The 18,471-nt window shown below is 41.8% G+C and overlaps 1 protein-coding gene across 7 annotated transcripts in view; it reads left to right on the top strand.

The window, feature by feature from the left end:
- The window catches only part of DCX (doublecortin), a 407,667-nt gene that overhangs the window by 369,934 nt on the left and 19,262 nt on the right, over nucleotides 1-18,471 (top strand). For 3 of the 7 annotated variants that reach the window (XM_024988352.2, XM_015461606.3, NM_001206965.1), the window contains 2 exons: nucleotides 916-1,053; nucleotides 15,762-15,856. In XM_024988352.2, coding sequence (XP_024844120.1) covers nucleotides 916-1,053; nucleotides 15,762-15,856 — 233 coding nt within the window. The remainder of the gene's footprint in view (nucleotides 1-915; nucleotides 1,054-15,761; nucleotides 15,857-18,471) is intronic. The other 4 variants (XM_024988353.2, XM_015461607.3, XM_024988355.2 and 1 more) reach the window with 3 other exon arrangements.

Raw genomic sequence — 18,471 nt, 5'->3', positions numbered from 1 at the left:
GTGGAAAGAGCTCTAGACTGGGACTCAAGAAGCTTGACTGTGCATTCTTATTTGCTGTTTTCTTCCTTTGTGGCCCTAAGCAAGAGGTTTAAGCTCTGCATTCTCATCAGCAAAATGATTTCAATAATCCTCCTAACATATTAGCACCATCAGTGTCCCAAATTACCATGGTAGGGATGCTGAGTGACCTGCATAGAAAGGGTACTCCAAACATATTAGACTGAGCTTGGGGGAGTAGCAGAAACATTTGGCAGACTCTCCTACACACTCAAGGCCTTTCTCTCTGTAAGTCACGAGTGGCATAGTCTCTACTGGTCCATTTATTCATTAAACCAGGAGAGCGGATTATGATGAGATACACTGACAATCAAAAAGAACTCTATAAATGCAAGGTGGTGGTGGTGGTGGTATTGCTTACTTATAAAATGACATGGCGTCCTTAATATGCCTATTTCAATAAATGGCATGTGATGAATAATAAATAGTGGCTCCTACCCCCTCCTTTGAATTATTCATGAATATTTCATCTGTGTGGCTGCAACCTCTGAGCTGTCAATCTCTTCTCCAAGGAAATCAATTTTGTCAACTGGTGCTGTTCTGAGCCATGACTAAGTTGTCCAAAAATGATTGACTATTGACTATTTAATTACCTGCTCGGACTGCTTTTCAACTCCTTCCCTTGTTTCCATGATCCAAGAGTTGAAGCATCTGGCTTAGCCCAGGTGACTTTCGAAAGTTTCTTCCTTGCCTCTCTCTCCAGAGCCATCATTCCTTCAAACATTGAGGACCACCTTGTAGTCCTGAGACATGAGGTGCTTTGGCATGAGGTGCTTATTCCAGTTTCCAGAAGTTGGTAACACGCTGAGTCTTGGTTCTCCCCAGCTCTACTAAGCCATCTGTGTCCTTTTCCACCAGAATGCCGAGTCATGAAGGGAAACCCATCAGCCACAGCTGGCCCCAAGGCGTCCCCAACACCTCAGAAGAGTTCAGCCAAGAGCCCTGGCCCCACGCGCCGGAGCAAGTCTCCAGCTGACTCAGGTAACGACCAAGACGGTGAGTGCTCTTCTCTTAACTGTGCACGCTGACTTCATTTATGGAGGCCAGTACCCTCTGCATGCAGAGGAATGAGTTCCTCATGAACACCACTGTGTCTCCGTGAGACCAATTCTATCCATTCAGAGACTAACAAGTTCAATTTGTTTGGCATCATGGAGATACAGCTACAACCCCAATTCTACTCAGATGGGTACAGACCAGAAGTCTGGCCCACTTGCCATGCTTGCTGTAATGCTGTTTGTTATGGTTCTCTTCATTGCCATTATTCTCAATGTCATCCAGCAAATGCATCATCAGTGATATAATCAAGTCAAACATAAATTTGGGATAGAAAATCAGAATCAAAAACAAGAAGGTTAAAAAAAAAGAGCTACTTACCTCAAAGTGTCAACATGGTAGATGCCCTTGAGCTTTAAATGTAACTTTGAATTTTTTAGAAGTCAAAACAAAAAGGGAAACAAAATAAACTGCCTCATTCTCACAGGAGTAAAGGACATATAGGTCAGGTTCCCAAAGGAAATAAAGAGATTTGATATATAGGATTTTATTTAGTGGATAGTTCATGATGTAAAAAATGTGATCTAGGGGTCTAGGGATCACTGCTGACGCATGAACTATTTATCAGTCTGTGAAGAGACTGGAGCTGGTGCCAAATGTAAATCATGCCACTGAGCAAACCATTTACTTCAGCCAGCTCTTTTTTTCATAGTATGATTTTACTGATAAAGGCAGCAGTGTGTTGGTTTACATTCTGGTGCAAGGCCTTGCACCCACATTTTAAGTGGCACTGATCTAAAAAGCAAAAGGGCCACAGAAGTCCAAGTTTAGAAGCTCAATAGACTCAGGCACTGAGTTTGAATTCTTCATGGATAAGAAATTCTATGATCCAGAAAACTTACACATTTATCCTCCCAAAGCTCAGGGTTCACCATGAGAATTCTTCTAGCCAGAGAGCCTTGGGGCAGAGAGCAAAAAGCACTCCTTATCACATCTTCAATTTGAGGCAGCTTGAGCAACCTGTTGGCTTTGAAATGTCCATGGCCTAGAAAAACAGCTGGTCCTGCTGGCCTCATCCTACCAGGCCTATCACTGGGCATTTCTTTATTCTCGGGAAGAAGGAACCCAACTGTGAAGAAGCAACTCAGGCTTTTCATACCTTCAAGTCTTTGCATACCCTGTTCTCCTGCACCTGGAATGCCATCCCTGAAACCCACCACTCTTCTTTGCTTGAAAACTATTAATCCTTCAATACCTCAAGTAGAAATAGTTGTTCCATTTTCCACAATATCATAGCATGTTGTTCATATCTCTGGGGTAATAGTCACAGCTGTGTTGTAAAGTATGTATTTGCTTGTATGTATTTACTTCCTCAACCAAATCCTGGGTCCCTCAAGGGCAAGGTGTCATGTTCATTTTTGTATCCTTAGTGCTGAGCATAGTGCCTTTGTCCTAGTAGATGTTAATAGTGTTTGTAAATGAATAGAAGCACAAGAGCACCTATTTTACCCTGCCGGGTACTAGAATCCCAGTAGACATGTAGGTAATACTTGCTGAAGGAATTTTTTACAATGCAGCTGTTTTGTGATATTTTGGTTAAACATAAGAATAGCACATGAAACTATGTAAGCAAATTCATATTGCTCAAACTACAAAGACCTAGATTTTAACACTTGGATTGAGAATGAAATTGTTTGTACAGGTTCTAAGCAGGGCCTTGTAAAAAAATGGACTTGAAACACTTGATCAAGATTCATGAAGTCTGGGGACTTCCCTGGTGGCCAAGTGGTTAAGACTCTGCCCTTCCACTGCAGGGGGCACTGGTTCAATCCCTGGTCAGGAAACTAAGATCCCACATGTCATGCAGTATAGCCAAATAAATACATAAATAAATAGATTCATAAAATCTGGCAATAATCGCTTAGCTAATCAATTTTTCAGAGTATCACTGGCTATTTCTGGGATTTTTAACCTGTATTACTTATCTCTTGCTATAAAACAAATCACCGTAAAGCATACTACTTAAAAACAACAAGCATTTATTATCTCACATTTTCTGTGAGTCAGGAATTCTGGGGTGGTTAAGCTGGTTGGTTCAGGATCTCTCATGTAGTTGTCATGTGGTTGAGGTCAAGGTGTCAGTAGGGGGTGCAGTCATTTCAAGACACAATTGGGATGGTAGAATTAACTTCCAAGATGGCCATTGGCAGGATCTTCTTCCATACAGTGATTCAAGAGAATGAAGAAGAAAGAAAATGTGGTGCCTTTTATGATCTGTTCTCCAAAGCCATATACTGTCACTTCTGTTTTAGCCTTTTTATTGGAAACAGTCACTAAGACCAGCCTGCATTCAAGGAAGGGGTTGCAGCCTCCATTTCTTGAAGAGAAAGATATCTGAGAATTTGTGGGCCTGTTCTTAAGCCATCACATAATCCATTAGTTAGAAAGTCTGGGGTGGCAAAAGTTTGAAGTAAGTAGATTCTCTTTGCAGACTGTATCCAATTGGGTTACCCAGCACACATGGATACGACCACCTGTAATTAAACACAGTTTACACATACGTCAAATAATTGATCTCCAGCACGCTACCTACAGAATTTCCCTTCTAAAATATATGCACCTCACTGAGTATAATGTGTTGGAGACAGAGAAGGATTGCATTTAGGACTCAATGAACATGTATTATATTGAGTTTTAATAGATCCCAACCTAGGCTTAAGCAGGCAAGACCTATTCTTAGGTCTTGAACTCTGAGTTCTTTCAGAAGTCCCTTGCTAAAGAGAAGGAATGAGGATGCACTCACACATACAAGATAAACAAAGTAACCAATTTGAGGTAGGAAAATGGGACCTTACTTGGCATCAGAATTATTAACAGCCCCTGTTTCTTACCAGTAAAAAAAAAAAAAATCTAAAGTGGTATCCTCAGTAGAAACAATTTAAATCTTCATTTCAGATAGTTCATGAACATAAGTGAAGTCAAACTCTAGTCTAGCCAGTCTTCATGTTCTGGCAATTTTCAGAACATTTGCACTCATCTTAGATGATGTGTTTAGGGCCTCCACATGATTTCAGCCCGAAAAGGTAAAAGGGAGTTTAGGGTCAAGACTAAGACATCCACTCAGTGAACATTCCACAGGGATAAAGCCAATCTCAGGCAGACCAGTACTTTAGGTAAAGTTTGGAGTTGACATATCCATTTTCCCTTTTCCACCTCCTCCTCAACTCAGGACCATTCCAAGCTGGGAGGTGCAGGGGGATAGGATATGGAAGAGGAAAGAGAGACATCCTTCTAGGAAAACCCAACTCTACCACTTCCCAGCTTTATGAATTTGTTCAAGTTTCTTACCTTCTCTAAGACTTGGTTCCCATTTTGGATAAGACAGAACTTGCAAGTCTAGACAATAATTGTTCTCCGTGGTTATCAGTTATTTCCAAAATTGTAAAACAGATTCCACAGAATTAGATAATAAGAAGGATGAGCTATAGACAATACACAGTTTTTCATAAAGCATCAAGGTTTTCCGAGCTGTCAGCGAGAAACATATACAGATTAATTTAGGGGCTCAGATGTAAAGAAGCTGCCTGCAATGCAGGAGACCCTGGTTCGATCCCTGGGTCAGGAAGGTCCCCTGGAGAAGAGAATGGCTACCCACTCCAGTATTCTTGCTTAGAGAGTTCCATGGACAGAGGAGCCTGGCAGGCTACAGTTCATGGGGTTGCAAAGAGGTGGTCACAAATGAGCGACTAACACTTACTTACTTCATTAAATTATAATGGCATTGGGTTGGGCTGAAATACTTTGTTCTTTGTTAAGACTTGGTAATACTGCCCTGTTTCTGTTCTCTGTCAGTCTGTCTTGGATCTGAGACTTGTGGATGGATCCACATTTCTTCATTTAGCCTGAGTAACTAAAGGTTGTGGAAGATAGGCCATTTCCAGGGAATTTTAACTACCTTCCTTTGATGGCAAATGAAAGCCAAAAATGTTCCTCTTTAGTCGGGATTCAAACCAAATGAAACATTGGCTCGTTTCAGGTTCAGTTAAAGGAATGTTTTGATGTTCTAGTTCATTAGAAAATATAGAAAGTAGGTTTGATTTTGGTCTGAACGAGTTTTCTAGCTTTACAAACATGTGTGTGTGTGTGTGTGTGTGTGTGTATAGTCCAATTCATGATTCAGTTAATATCTGGGTTCAGTTTGAATTGAGGTTTAGTAAATTGATGCTATTTGGTCTATAATTTGCATCATAATTTGATTCTTTGTTCCTTAGTGTTTAAGTTGTCTCTTTCCTCTTCTGCCCGTGAATAAATCAAAATCTTTCTACTTTATTCCCCTTGAGTTCAGACCCCACTCCTGCCTGCCAATATTGATGGCAGTATTGCCCCAAATGGGATGTCTGTGGCTAAGCCTAAACTTGAGTTAAGGAAAAATCTGATTGTCTATGTAATATAGCTATAAGGAGCTCTCATTCTCGCTGGGCAGAGCTGATGGACTCTGAGAATATAAGTCCCATTAGCCAAGTTTGTCTTTAAAGTAGGGCAAGGGACTGTGTGGAAAGCAGGTGAAACCTGAGCCCAGAGGACTCCTGTGGAATGTGTGAAGGCAGTTTATGCAGTGCTCCATTTTGATTAACCCAGGACTTGCCATTTGATGGGCAAAGGTAAGGCTGGCTTCAGAACTAAAGGAAGATGTTTCTGCGCATCTCTCTCTACTTTTATTTCAGCCTTTAATGTGTTAATTTCTCTCTTTATGCAACTACCTCCCAATTGGATTGGATTGAATTGAATTAAAAGGACAAATTCAGCCAGATGCTGGGAAGGAATCTTTTCTTTTTCTTACTTTTTTTGAGGAGCCTCAAAGGAAGCTAATTACCCACCCTGGTAGGCTGAGAGGATTGTAATGTGGTAATTAGTTTGGTATTCTTCAACAGTAAGTTATTGTTGTAGCAACCCAATGTTCCCCACCCTTCGTCCCCCAACCTATGAGTACCTATTCCTGAAAGTCAAATCTTCCCTGTTCCCAAATTCCTGAGAATGAATGTCTTCTCTACCAAAATACACATCTTTTAAAACGGGAGGTCAAGGACCACAAAACATCCAGGTTGGAGGGAGGATGTCCATGGGACTACTGTATCCAGGAGTCCTTCTCTTCTGAACTAAACAGGCTGCTTTGGGTTGCCTAAGATGGAGGAAACTGAATGCTCTGACTGTCCTGAATGTGACTGGATGTACCAACTCAGTCCAATAAAAATAAAATGCAAGCCACAGATGCAAGCTTTGTATGTAATTTAAAATTTTCTAATAGCCACAGTTAAGATCAAAGAAACAGGTGAAATTAGTTTTGATAATTTATTTTATTTAATACATCCAAAATCTTATCATTTTGTCATGTAACCAATGTAACAAATTATTGAGATATTTTACATTCGTTAAAATGGGATTGTATTTTATACTTACAGTACACCTCAATTGACTAGCCACACTTCAAATGCTCACCTGCCACATGTGACTGTGTGTGTGGGCTCAGTTGCCCAGTCATGTCCGACTCTTTGCAACCCCATGGACTGTAACCTGCCCTGCCAGGCTCCTCTGTCCATGGAATTTTCCAGGCAAGGATACTGGAGTAGGTTGCTATTTTCTTCTCCAGGAGGTCTTCAACACACAATATCCTTTTTCTGCATCTGAGAGAAGTTCAAGATAGTGATCTTTTATGTGACGTAAATGCTCTGCACTTTGCGAAATATTTCCAAATCCATCATCTCAGTTGTCACTCATAATAGCACCATAAATTAAGTTGGGAAAAGAAAATTATCCAGTTGTTTTTTTTTTTTTTAGATTGGAGAACTAAGATATAAAGAGGTTCAGTAAATCTTGCAGTCTTCCCAATATCTATTTACGACTCAAGAATGAGAGCTCAGCTCTCCTGGCTCCCATGCAAACAATCCTTGCATTGTCCTTGAGACAGGGTGTAGAAGCTCCAGAGTGGTGAATAAACCGTCTCTCTTGGATGGCCCTTGCTTCTCTGCTCCTTCTACCTTCCTCGGCTTTCAGAAAAGGGCTGTAGTGAGGCAGGGGTGGGGGTGGTATGTGTGACATTCTCTTTGTGCAGCATAGAACACAGCCGTAAATTAAGCACCTTTGTTTCCAGTTCCCATCATAGACCCTCCATCAGCTCCCCTCCTGTCCATCCAAGGGGAAGTGGTGCTCTTTGTCTGTGCCCTTGGTGAAGCCATAGGAAGAGAAAAAACTTCCCTTACCTCCTCCCCCATTCTGATTCTTTCTAACACCACGGCTTATGCCTAGTTGAAGTGGAAGAACTGTCCTATATCTAAGGCAACTTTTCCATTGCTTAGGAAATGGTTGGAGAAGCAGTATAATGGGGGCCCAGAGCACACCATAGGCCATGGGATGTGGTGGTGTTGACCCATATCCCTGCAGTAGGAGTCCTAGCAACGTGTTGCACACTGGGATTTGTGTTTAAATACAAGTGATTCTCCAAATTTTTGGTGGAGTACAAACATTTTTATTTACAAATACTCACACAGTTATGTGCCAAGCAACCATTCTAATCATTTTACATATATTAACTGATTTAATTCCTACAACAACCTTATGAGGTAGGTGCTATTGTCCCCATTTTGCATATGAAGAAACTATGAAGGGCATATGGAAGTGGACTGACCTACCCAGGACCACACAGCTAGGAAGTAGTAGAGCTGGGGTTTGAACCCAGGCAGTCTGGCCCCACACTCCACAATTTAACGGTTGAACTGTGGTGCTGAGAATGAGACTTAATGATAATGATTTGTTTAGATGCCGAGTGCATGAGAGACACAGGCAGTAAGTGCTGTTGGAAGTATTGGAGTTTGTGGGAAAGTGAGTTTACTGTGGGCTAGGGTGTTACAGCTTCCTGAAAGAACTGGGGCTTGACAGGAGATTTCAGCTGATAAAGAAGTGGATATTTCTGGAAGCAGAGAAAACATGAACAAAAGAGCAGAGGTGGTAATGAGTATAGCATATTGAGGTACAGACAGGCTGCCATTAAATCTACATCTCCAGCCCCCACCTTCCTTCTGGATATCAGCGCCATGAATGCTCACCAGACAATTCTGCCTCTATGTGTCAAATGCAATGTGTCTACAAAACAAAAATATTTCCCTTCCCCAACTCCCTGACAATAGAATCAATTCTGTTCCCTAGGCCCTGCACCTTGGCATTATCTTTGACTCTTCACACTCTCCAGTCCTTCATGTCTACCATATCCTGTGCCTGTTGTTGTTGTTGAACCTTTAAAACGTCTTCACCTTTCTCACAAAAAAATCCCTTCCTTTCCCTCATCACCTGATGCCTGAATTGCTCAACATACTCTTACATAGTATCTCTGCTTCAAATCTCTATCCACTTAGGCATTTGCTGTGGTGCCACCACATTTTTCATCCTAAAACACGGCCATTTTATAACTTCCCTGCTCCAATACCTTCATTGGTTCCACATGGAGTTCACTGACCACCCCACCTGCATGGTACTGCTGAGAGAGTCGAGAACCAAGGGCTCTGCTTTGGGGAACACGGCCGTAACATGCACAAATAAAAAGTTATGGGCTTCACTCGGAAAAACTTCAGTCTTCTAATGTCTGACCTGCTAGCCAAAGAATTAGTCCTCGGCCTCCTTAAGTTGATGAATCACACACCGTGGAAGGGGATTTCCTAACTCAGTGCTTCAATTCCTTCCATTTCTAGTAGTGGCAGTAGTAATAGCAATGGAAGATGTCATTATTGAGCCCTCTTTATCTGCTAAGGCACTTGGCTAAGTGTTTTATATGTAGTCTGTCATGTAATGCTCAAAACAAGAAGAATTGGCATCTGCATTAATTTTATTCAAATGTTACAGATGAGGAAACAGGCTCACAGAGGGTAGGTTCCACCTGAGGTCACACATCTAAGAAATGGCTAAGCCAGGGTTTAAAACTCTGACTGATACCAAAGCATATGTTCTTTCCACAGATTAAGGGCAGTGTAGTTTTTTTCTAATTCCTGCCCCATAAAACTGGGAGTGAATGTCAACAACAGGCTTGCTCCACCAGAAACATGTTCTCAGCAAAACCACCTTCAACTGGAAATAAATATTGTCAGCTTTATCAAGTCTGAGGAAACAATCCTGGGACATCTATCAGTCTTCTTACAGTTGTCCTCTTCTTGAAGGAAACTGATCTGTGTTAAAATAGTGCAGAAATGGGTACACTTTTTTTTTTTTTTGCTATAAGGAAGACTCTTACTTTTCTCCTTTATTTAAAAGGTTCACCACTGCATGCTGTCCAAGACTCTGTAGGGAATTGATTTAAAATTCAAATTCCAACTTCTGATGTTACAGTGTCTTACAACCTGTGATTGAATTTGGCCTGAGAACCAGGCTTGTGATCAAATCAGTGAAAAACTGTTCTTGGGCCCTTAGTTTTTGCTTCCCTATTAGACGAGTCTGGGGAGAGGGACAAAAGCTTTCCCACTGAGCAGAAATAATTAGCCAAACCAATCCACAGACCCCGCCCAAGGGCTCTTTGGAATGAATGTATGAAAACCACAGGCTCAGTCTCTTGGCCTTGTTCTGAAGTAAGTTGAAACCACCTTGGTTCTACTTGGATGGCCTTCCAGAAAACCTCCCTGTATAAGTAGGAAGAAACCAGGGTGTCTTTGGACTGGAATGAAGGAACATTAGAGCATCTCAATATGAGAAAAGAATGAGGAAGTGACTGAATTGTATATTGAGATCTCCCTCTTCAAGACATTAGGAAATTAGAAAAGACAAGACAGAGAACCAATCACTAAAAAGTCATAGTGGTATATGATATGCTAACTTTGGGGGAATTTTGAAATAAATCTGTAGGCAAATCCTGAAGTCCACCATCCATTGAGAAGAAGCAGTTTACACCCTTTAAGCAAGTCCTAAACTCTCTGAGGCTCTTCTTATGATTAAAAGGAGACCATTAATTCCTGGCTACCATCTCTTGGGGTTATCAGGAGAATCATGTGAATTCATATAGTGCAAAATGCTTTGAAAACAATTGTAGAAATACATCTGCAATTTTAAAGGTGGCTCTGAAATTATTGTCATGGCTTTTTTTGTAGACTGAGTTATTTGTTTTCAGTTAGCAGTATTTCAAAATAGATCTCAAACCCAAACCAGCAGACTTGATTTTGAGTTGAGCTCAAGTGTGGAGATTCAAATGGGAGGGAAAAGCCAGAGCTAAGTGAGAATGAATACTAAACCAATTTGCTGTCCAGTCAAAGGCTGGGTGAAAAGCACATGTCAAACTGACCCTTTTCTTCCTGTACCATGAGAACTTGAACCCAGAAAGTAAATGACTTGTTTAACTCATTGCCCAGACAAATCTTTAATCGCTGTACCTGGGGCTACTTACACCCACCTTTCACATGATTGCATCTTGATTTCCAGGAATCAGTCCAGCCTCCAGACAAGGGAATTCAGAGTCTAAGAGCTCAGCATCAATTTGCCAGGCTGGTGACCATACTCTGCCCTTGGCCACCCATGCCAGTAACTGAAATTTCTCCTTGTTATTTGGGAACTGACTCCCTCTACCTTGTTCTTGACTCCTGGGAGCTCCTATTCCCCTACACATTTAAGTCCCTATGAATCTAGTTAATTCAATCTAGCTACCTTACCCACCATCTTTTGTTGGGGCTTGTCTTGTTCCATTCTGAGGGAGCCAAGGATTTAAAGACAAGCACTGGGAAATGGGCAAGCATTAGCCTTCAGAAAAGCTAGAAAGCCAAGATTGTGCCAAGCCAAGCTTGGCAATTATGCTGCATAGCTGAGGGAAGTGGCAGACAGGGCGCAGATACCATCTTCTCAGAGGATTCTGTGGCATGAGGGTAGTTACATGCCTGGCTGGCCACTCTCTCTGCTATTGTTTCATGACATTGTCTATGAATGTTGGCGGGGTGAATGAAAGATAGCTCTTGCTAATCACTTTCCAATCTAAACTAGATAGAGTAGGATAAAAAGCCTAGAAGATGGGTGTAAGCTCTGGTGTCTGCTTCTACGCTTTCCTATTTCTTTCTTTTTTTTCTCGGGCACAACTCTTCTCCCTCCTTCCTACCCCATGTCAGAAAGTTGTCATAGGAAGGAGCCCCAGGAGCAAACTGTGAAAAGGGAAGAGCAATGTAGCAAAAACTGAAAACAAACCGAAACATACATAGGCTTTGGAGTCAGAAAGACCTGTGTTCAAATTCTGAACATAGGATTTGCTGTCTGTAACTGGAACAAACCTCTGTTTCCCCATCAGAAATTAGAGTATGACTAGATGAGGTTGTGTGTGTGTAAGAGAGAGAGAGACAGAGAGAAAGAGAGCGAGACTAGAAAGAGAGAAAAGAGTTCCTGGTTTATCACAGACACACAATAAGCATTATTATCCTGGTTTTTATTGATAAGATTGTTAAAGCAGCCTAGGAGATTGAAAAGTTCCTGATGTGCCTTGTTGTAGAGGAGTAAAAATGAACTGTACAATGAGAAGAAAGGGATGAAAGGATTTGGAATATGAGTAAATAAAAGATGCCAACAGTGAGGCTGTGGTTATGAGAAGGGAAATGAGAGAGACCAGTAAAAGATGGCAAAGACTCCCCCAGTACATTCTCAAATTGCAGCTGAGAAATGGAACTTTAGAGACAGAAGCTAAAGATGTCTGAGCAGAATAAAGGAAAAATGAGGGTTATCAAACTGGTGTTATTTCCAGTCACTCTCAAAATGATGTGCGACAGCCTTCCATGTGGATTTGCCAATCCCAAACTACGCACAGTTCATCAGACCCTATTTTCATCTTTTCCTGCTACTTCTTTTACTTGACATTTATATGAATTGGCTTCATAATTCAAGTCAAATGGCACTCTTCCAGATTTTTTTTCCCACAGAAGCCATAGAAGAGATGCATATAAGAATATGTTTTATGTCCTCTGTAAACGTAGGAGCTCCTTCAGCTTGTAGGGAATTGACCTTTGCCTGAGTTGTGTGCTGTGTGTTCTCAGTCATGTCTGACTCTTTGTGACCCCATGGACTGTAGCCTGCCAGGCTCCTCTGTCCACGGAATTTTCCAGGCAAGAATACTGGAGCAGGTTGCCATTTCCTACTCCAGGGGGACTTTAGCCTGTACGTGTTTACATTTTCTCGTTGCTCTGTGTCCATCTTTGGGTTTGACTCCATCATGAAAGTCTGGGAAAGTGTCTGCCGTTTTTTTCCCCAACAATTAAATTGTTAATTGTAGTTAAATGGTTAAAAACTGATTTTCAAAATGCTTATTGAATGTTGATGACAAAATTAAATCCTTTATTTGCAGGTAGCTTAAGACTGATCTGGGGATTGATTGATTGGGAGAGTGGAAGTGGAACATATGTAAACATACACAGACATACAGAGAATAGAGAGAGAGGTATAGATGGAACTTTAGTGCTCTAAAATTTTGGGGTGAGAGAGTTACAGAGAATGTTGAGAAAATAACTAGAAATTGAAAAAAAAAAAAAAAAAAACCTGTGTGTGCAGCTTTATGGCCAATAAGTGGGAACTGATTCCCATGCAGACATGCTATGGTTAATAATTTCCCACATTTTGGCAAGACCAGTGGGCTCATTGCTAGATAAGAGGGTAGGTAAAAAAGACAGTTTTCATACTGGAAGTATAGTAGTCAACCTCTTGTAGCATGGCTGATGAACGCTGGGAAACTTGCTTGCCCAAGGACACAGCAACCATGTAGAACAAAATGGCAGAACTTACCTGGGGATACCTACATCTTTGAGACTTCCTGGCTGAGGTCAGGGCTCTTTTGGAAGACTTGCATTACGTCAGTTCACGTTCATGACCAAGAGTGCTCTGCATCTTGAATTCTAGGGGGCCAGGTCCTGCTTGGAGACCCTGGGGGCACTGCAGGTGGTGTAGTAACTCCTTCCTTTTCCTGCAGAGTAATTGACCCCTTTGCCACATTGTGTCTCCATAGACTCTTGCTTTTTCCAAAGTGTCTCTTTTATTCACCAGAAAGCCTAGTGCCCTGGCAAAGCCTACCTCCCCCAGTCTCTGTGCTGTTTGGTACAGGTCATGTTCCTCTTTGGGTGGCTTGCACTGTATGTGTACTAACACCCTAAGTTTGCCTGACCTCTAGGTCTCTTCTTCTCCCAGTCCATGCTTTACCTCTCCAGTGCTTTAATTTAAGCCATCACCACCTCTCACCTGGATGAATGCATTGTCTTTCAACCAATCTCTTTGCTTCTACCTTTACCCCACTCTAATCCAGTCCACCCACCACAACTGGAGTCATAGTTTTTAAATGTAACTTTGATGGTCTCAAACTTGTGATGTATTATCAAATGTACATTTGATAATGTATGATTTCTTTCACACATCAAACCCAAACTTAACTAAAGTCCTCGCAAGAGGCCCCCAGGGTCTGGTTTTTATCATCAACTCCAGTCTCATCTCTCAGAACTAACTCACTGCTGGCATGTATGCTTGAGCCATTTGGAGCTATTTATACTTCTGTAAATGTACTGTATTCTTTCACACTGCCATTCCTTTTGCCCCTTCCAGAGAAATTCTGATCTTGACTACCCTTTCTACCCTCTCTGCCTAACTAGCTCCAATTCCTCTTCTGTTAATGGCTTTATTGAGATATAATTCACATAACAATTCACTCAGTTAAAATGTACAATTCACTGGATGTTGATAGTTTAGAGTTGTACAACAACCATCAGTATTTAATGTCAGACCATCTTTACCCACCCCTCGCCAAGAAACCCTGTACCTGTTCGCAGACCCTCTCCATTCCAGCCTCCTTGCTTCCTGCTGGCCTGCCTGTGGCAACCATTGATCTATTGGACCTTCTGTCTCTATAGATTTGTCTATTCTAGAGTCATCTCTCCAGACTTTTTTCAGGTGTTGCCTCCTCTTGTTTGCCTCCTAGTTCCCTGATTTCCAAACATCTCTGCTGGGCTCCAATAACACCACTTGTCTGGGTCTGTCATAGCACTTATTCTACAGTATTCTTACCTGCCTCCCCATTTGAATTGACTTACTCATCTCTGAAACTTCAGTGTCTAATTCTTAGCTCAGTTTAGAGAAAGTACTCTGGAACTACTGGCCAACTGAATGAATGACTCCCAGGAAGCCCTGACAGGGAGAAAGGCCTCTCAGTGAGTGGGTTAAAGACAAGTGAATACACAGGTAAAACCAGACGGTGGATGCCTAAGTACCCATTTTTCAGCTCACTTGCTCTTGGATAAATTCAGCTACCCGAATGATGTCTCTTTCATCTCTATAGTTGATGTGAAGGTTCCAGAACCTAGGGAAACATTACCAAAGTGGTGCAGAGGAAGTATATCTTCAGGAAATATTCATGATACATCAGTTTAAGCTTTACCTGTGGGATCAACAGCAACACTCTCAGGCCATCTTCCTGCTCAATTTTTTCAATTTCCTATTCTCTCTCTGTGTCTCTCTTCCTCTCTACCCACTCTCTCCTGTCTTCCCTTCCTCCTCTTTCTCTTCTCCTCCCCTCTCCCCCTAGTGCCCTTGGGATATTTGCCTTTTTTAAAAAGCACATTTCAGAATATCAGAGGAACAATGTAGGTCCTTAGATTTTAAAATAAATTAACTTAAGCATGAGATGTCTGAACATGTATTCCCTTTGAAAGCTGTTTAATTGTTCCACTTCAATGCACCACATTGCTTTTTACATGATTCGATCTTTAAAAAATCTGGTCAGCAAGGGAATATAAGACAATTTGCAACAACAATGGAATATAGAGATGTTAAATATTAAATCATCTCATTTTCAGCATTTTACTGACTAGAGACAAATGGAGATGCACCCTGACTCTGGCTATTAATACCTTTTTCTGTCTGTAAGCCTTTCTCCTGAATTCAAACTTCCTCCTTCTTCTCTTTCCTAGCAACCTCTTGTGTCTCGTCTCCTTCACTCCTGATCTCTCTCTCTCTCATTCTCAATTCTCTCCTCTGCCCATTTTGCTGTATGCACCTCTCTTTATGTTTCACACTGTTTCTCCTCCATTTTCTTTTCCATTCTGCTTCCTAATTAGCACTCTCTCTCTCTCTCTCTCCTTTTTTCCTTCTGTTCTTTGCACCCAGAATGAAGTAGGGAAGAGATTGGGGGGAAAGATGAGCAGGAAAATAGAGAGAGGAAGAAATAGATAATAGGGCTGTCCTGCACCACATCATCTGCCACCAAAGGGGACATGCCCAAATCACTCACATGCCTTCCCCTTTAAGGTGAGGCATATAACCTCTTCATGCCTCGCTTTTATGTCATTTATAAAATTGAAACAGAGTAACATGTTCCCGGACTACCTCCCAGAGATGCTGCTAGGGTCAGACTTGGGAATGAATATGAAAAAGGTTTGAAAAGAACCAGACCCCTGTAATTGGAAGCACTTGGGAGGAGGTGAGGCGGGGAGAAGGGGGCGGGGGGAGGTTAGATTACCGCCTTGCACCGCAAGGGGATCTAATTAACTGAGGATTGTAGTTCTTGCCTTTCTGAGGAATGTGTTTCTTTTCACCTTTGTTCTACTCATCAAATCACTTGGTCGTCTGTGTAGCGCGTTTGAATGTTCTTAGTGTCTTCAGAGGGGAAGGATAACGTGTTCCTTTGTATGCTGTTGATTTTTCTCCCTTCCTTTTCTCTTGCCTTGGGCTAGCAAACGGAACCTCCAGCAGCCAGCTCTCTACCCCCAAGTCTAAGCAGTCTCCCATCTCTACGCCCACCAGTCCTGGCAGCCTCCGGAAGCACAAGGTATTATGTCTCTTATACCTTACTAAACCCCCTTTCACTTGGACTTTTTGGTCCATTAGCTTGAAGCCCCAGGAATCCCAGCAGGGGTCAAGCTTCCAATCACTTGTATTTATTCTTCTGGCCCCCGGTTTAATTCTAATTATATTTAACCAAAAGGAAGCAGTATGAAGGACCCAAATACCCCCATTCTGAGCTAATTGTGTCACCAAATGATGGCCCAGGGGATAAACTTAGATTTTGTCCCTCTGATTCAGAGGCACAGCAAACAGGGTGTTGAGGGCAACTTAAGATCCTAGGTCCTGTAAAGGTCATAAAGAAAGTTAGTCCTGAGTTACTCCCTTTAGATTTGTGGGACATTCAAATATGAACAGACCCTAATTTCACTGTGTATTCTTCATGACCAGGCCGATTCTGGTACACTGTGGGAAGAGAGGGCATAGATACATTGCACTGACCCTAGGCACCCTTTACACCTCTAAGTTAGCCCCAATAAATATACCATTAAAATAATAGATGTTGTAGAAATTCTCTACCTCCACTTTCCAAACTGATTTCCACCTAGAAATCTCTTCTGTATCGAAAATCTGCAGTGGCCATTGCCTTCCACCTCACCTCAGGCCACATGGATGTGGTTTCTGCTCTGATTGTTGTTGTTTAGTCCCTAAGTCATGTCCAACTCTTTTGCAACCCCATGGACCGTAGCCCACCAGGCTCCTCTGTCCATGGAATTCTCCAGGTAAGAATACTGGAGCAGATTCCCATTCCCTTCTCCAGGGGATCCTCCCAACCCAGGGATCAAACCCTCATCTTCTGCACTGGCAGGTGATTCTTTACTGCAGAGCCACCAGGGAAGCCCTCTGCTCTGATTACCACACCGTAGAGTGGCTTCCTCTAGGATTCTCTTGTGTTCCCCTGGCTCACAAGAATTGGCATGAGATGGAGAAAGGCAAAAGGCCAACAATGTGGCCAGCTCCATCACGGAACCATAGAGGGTCAGGGGTAGAAGAGATCTGAGACAGAGGTAAATTTGTTTCATTTGATTCTCTCAATGATCTTGTGGGATTGATATTTTACACATGAGGAAATTGAGACCCAGAATGGTGAAGTTACTTACTGGGGTGACATGGCTAGGCAGCAGAAGACATAAGGTCCTAACCAAGGTTATGATCCTTGGTCTGCTGGAGCTGGTTTACACTAGCTCATGAGAGCTTACTGTGTACACTGCTTTCCAATTCTAGAAACTAGAGCTCAGCCATGATGGGAATATTTACACCATGGAATTCAACAAATGCTATAAATCAGAGTCATTGTTTTCTCACACAGAAAGCTGGTCATTACACATTCAACAGCACACCACTACCTGCCACCCATTTAAATTTCGCTTTCTCTACATCAGGATTTTAATTTCCTGGTTAACTTGACCATTACCTGAGCCATAATTCCTAATGCTCATTCCATTCCTTTAATGACTCTTTTAACTTCTGCTAGTGACCCTGGCTGGAACCTTTGAATTGTTCTCTTGAGCTACTTGGTTTTAACAAAGGAGGATCTGCTGAACTGTCTGTATAGCCAGTGTTACCCCGAGATTGTGAGATGGATGAGAACTGCTTTAGCCATCAACTTTCAGTGATTCTTCTGAGCAACAAGGCTTGTTCGTGTGGACATACCAGGATGAGGAATAGCCTACTTTGGTTGTTCTATTGTCTACACAGAACCTCATAGGGATGCTCCACTGTTTCCTACTGTGTTTTTCTTCCACGCATTTCTGCCCTTACTTTCCTTCTGGGAAGTGTGACCTATCCCAGTACCTTCCACCAGTACCTTCCTCAAAGGGCTGGGAGGGTGCAGTCTAGGCATTCATTTCACCCATACACTTGAGACCTTCCACTTTTCAGTTGATATGTTCAGTTCATTTAGTCTGAGGCCCCACCACCCATAAGCCCACTGGATGAGTGCATTGCTAAACCATTTCTTCTGGTTGGGTTTTCAGGCTTTAGGGGGGCATTGTTTGCTGTATTTAATTTTCCATTTCTTTTGGATTCAATTCTAAAAAGAAATTTCACCATTGAAGGACTAAAATAAGCTACAGGTGACAGCCTTGTCAGAGCCTCACTATTTTATTTGTATCATTGAGTTTTCAGTGTATCACTTTATTTTTCAAATTGCCCCTTTTAAGATCATACATCATGACCAAGTGGGCTTTATCCCAGGGATGCAAGGATTCTTCAATATCCACAAATCAATCAGTGTAATACACCAAATTAACAAATTGAAAAATAAAAGCCATATAATTATCTCAATAGATGCAGAGAAAGCCTTTGACAAAATTCAACATTCATTTATGATAAAAACTCTCCAGAAAGCAGGAATAGAAGGAACATACCTCAACATAATAAAAACTATATATGACAAACCCACAGCAAACATTATCCTCAATGGTGAAAAACTGAAAGCATTTCCCCTAAAGTCAGGAACAGGACAAGGGTGCCCACTTTCACCACTACTATTCAACATAGTAGTTTTGGAAGTTTTGGCCACAGCAATCAGAGCAGAAAAAGAAATAAAAGGAATCCAAATTGGAAAAGAAGAAGTAAAACTCTCACTGTTTGCAGATG

The sequence above is a fragment of the Bos taurus genome, chromosome X, assembly GCF_002263795.3.
Source record: "Bos taurus isolate L1 Dominette 01449 registration number 42190680 breed Hereford chromosome X, ARS-UCD2.0, whole genome shotgun sequence".
Lineage (NCBI taxonomy): Eukaryota > Metazoa > Chordata > Mammalia > Artiodactyla > Bovidae > Bos > Bos taurus.
Note: the sequence above shows the minus strand (reverse complement) of the source record. Positions and strands in the feature narration are given on the sequence as shown.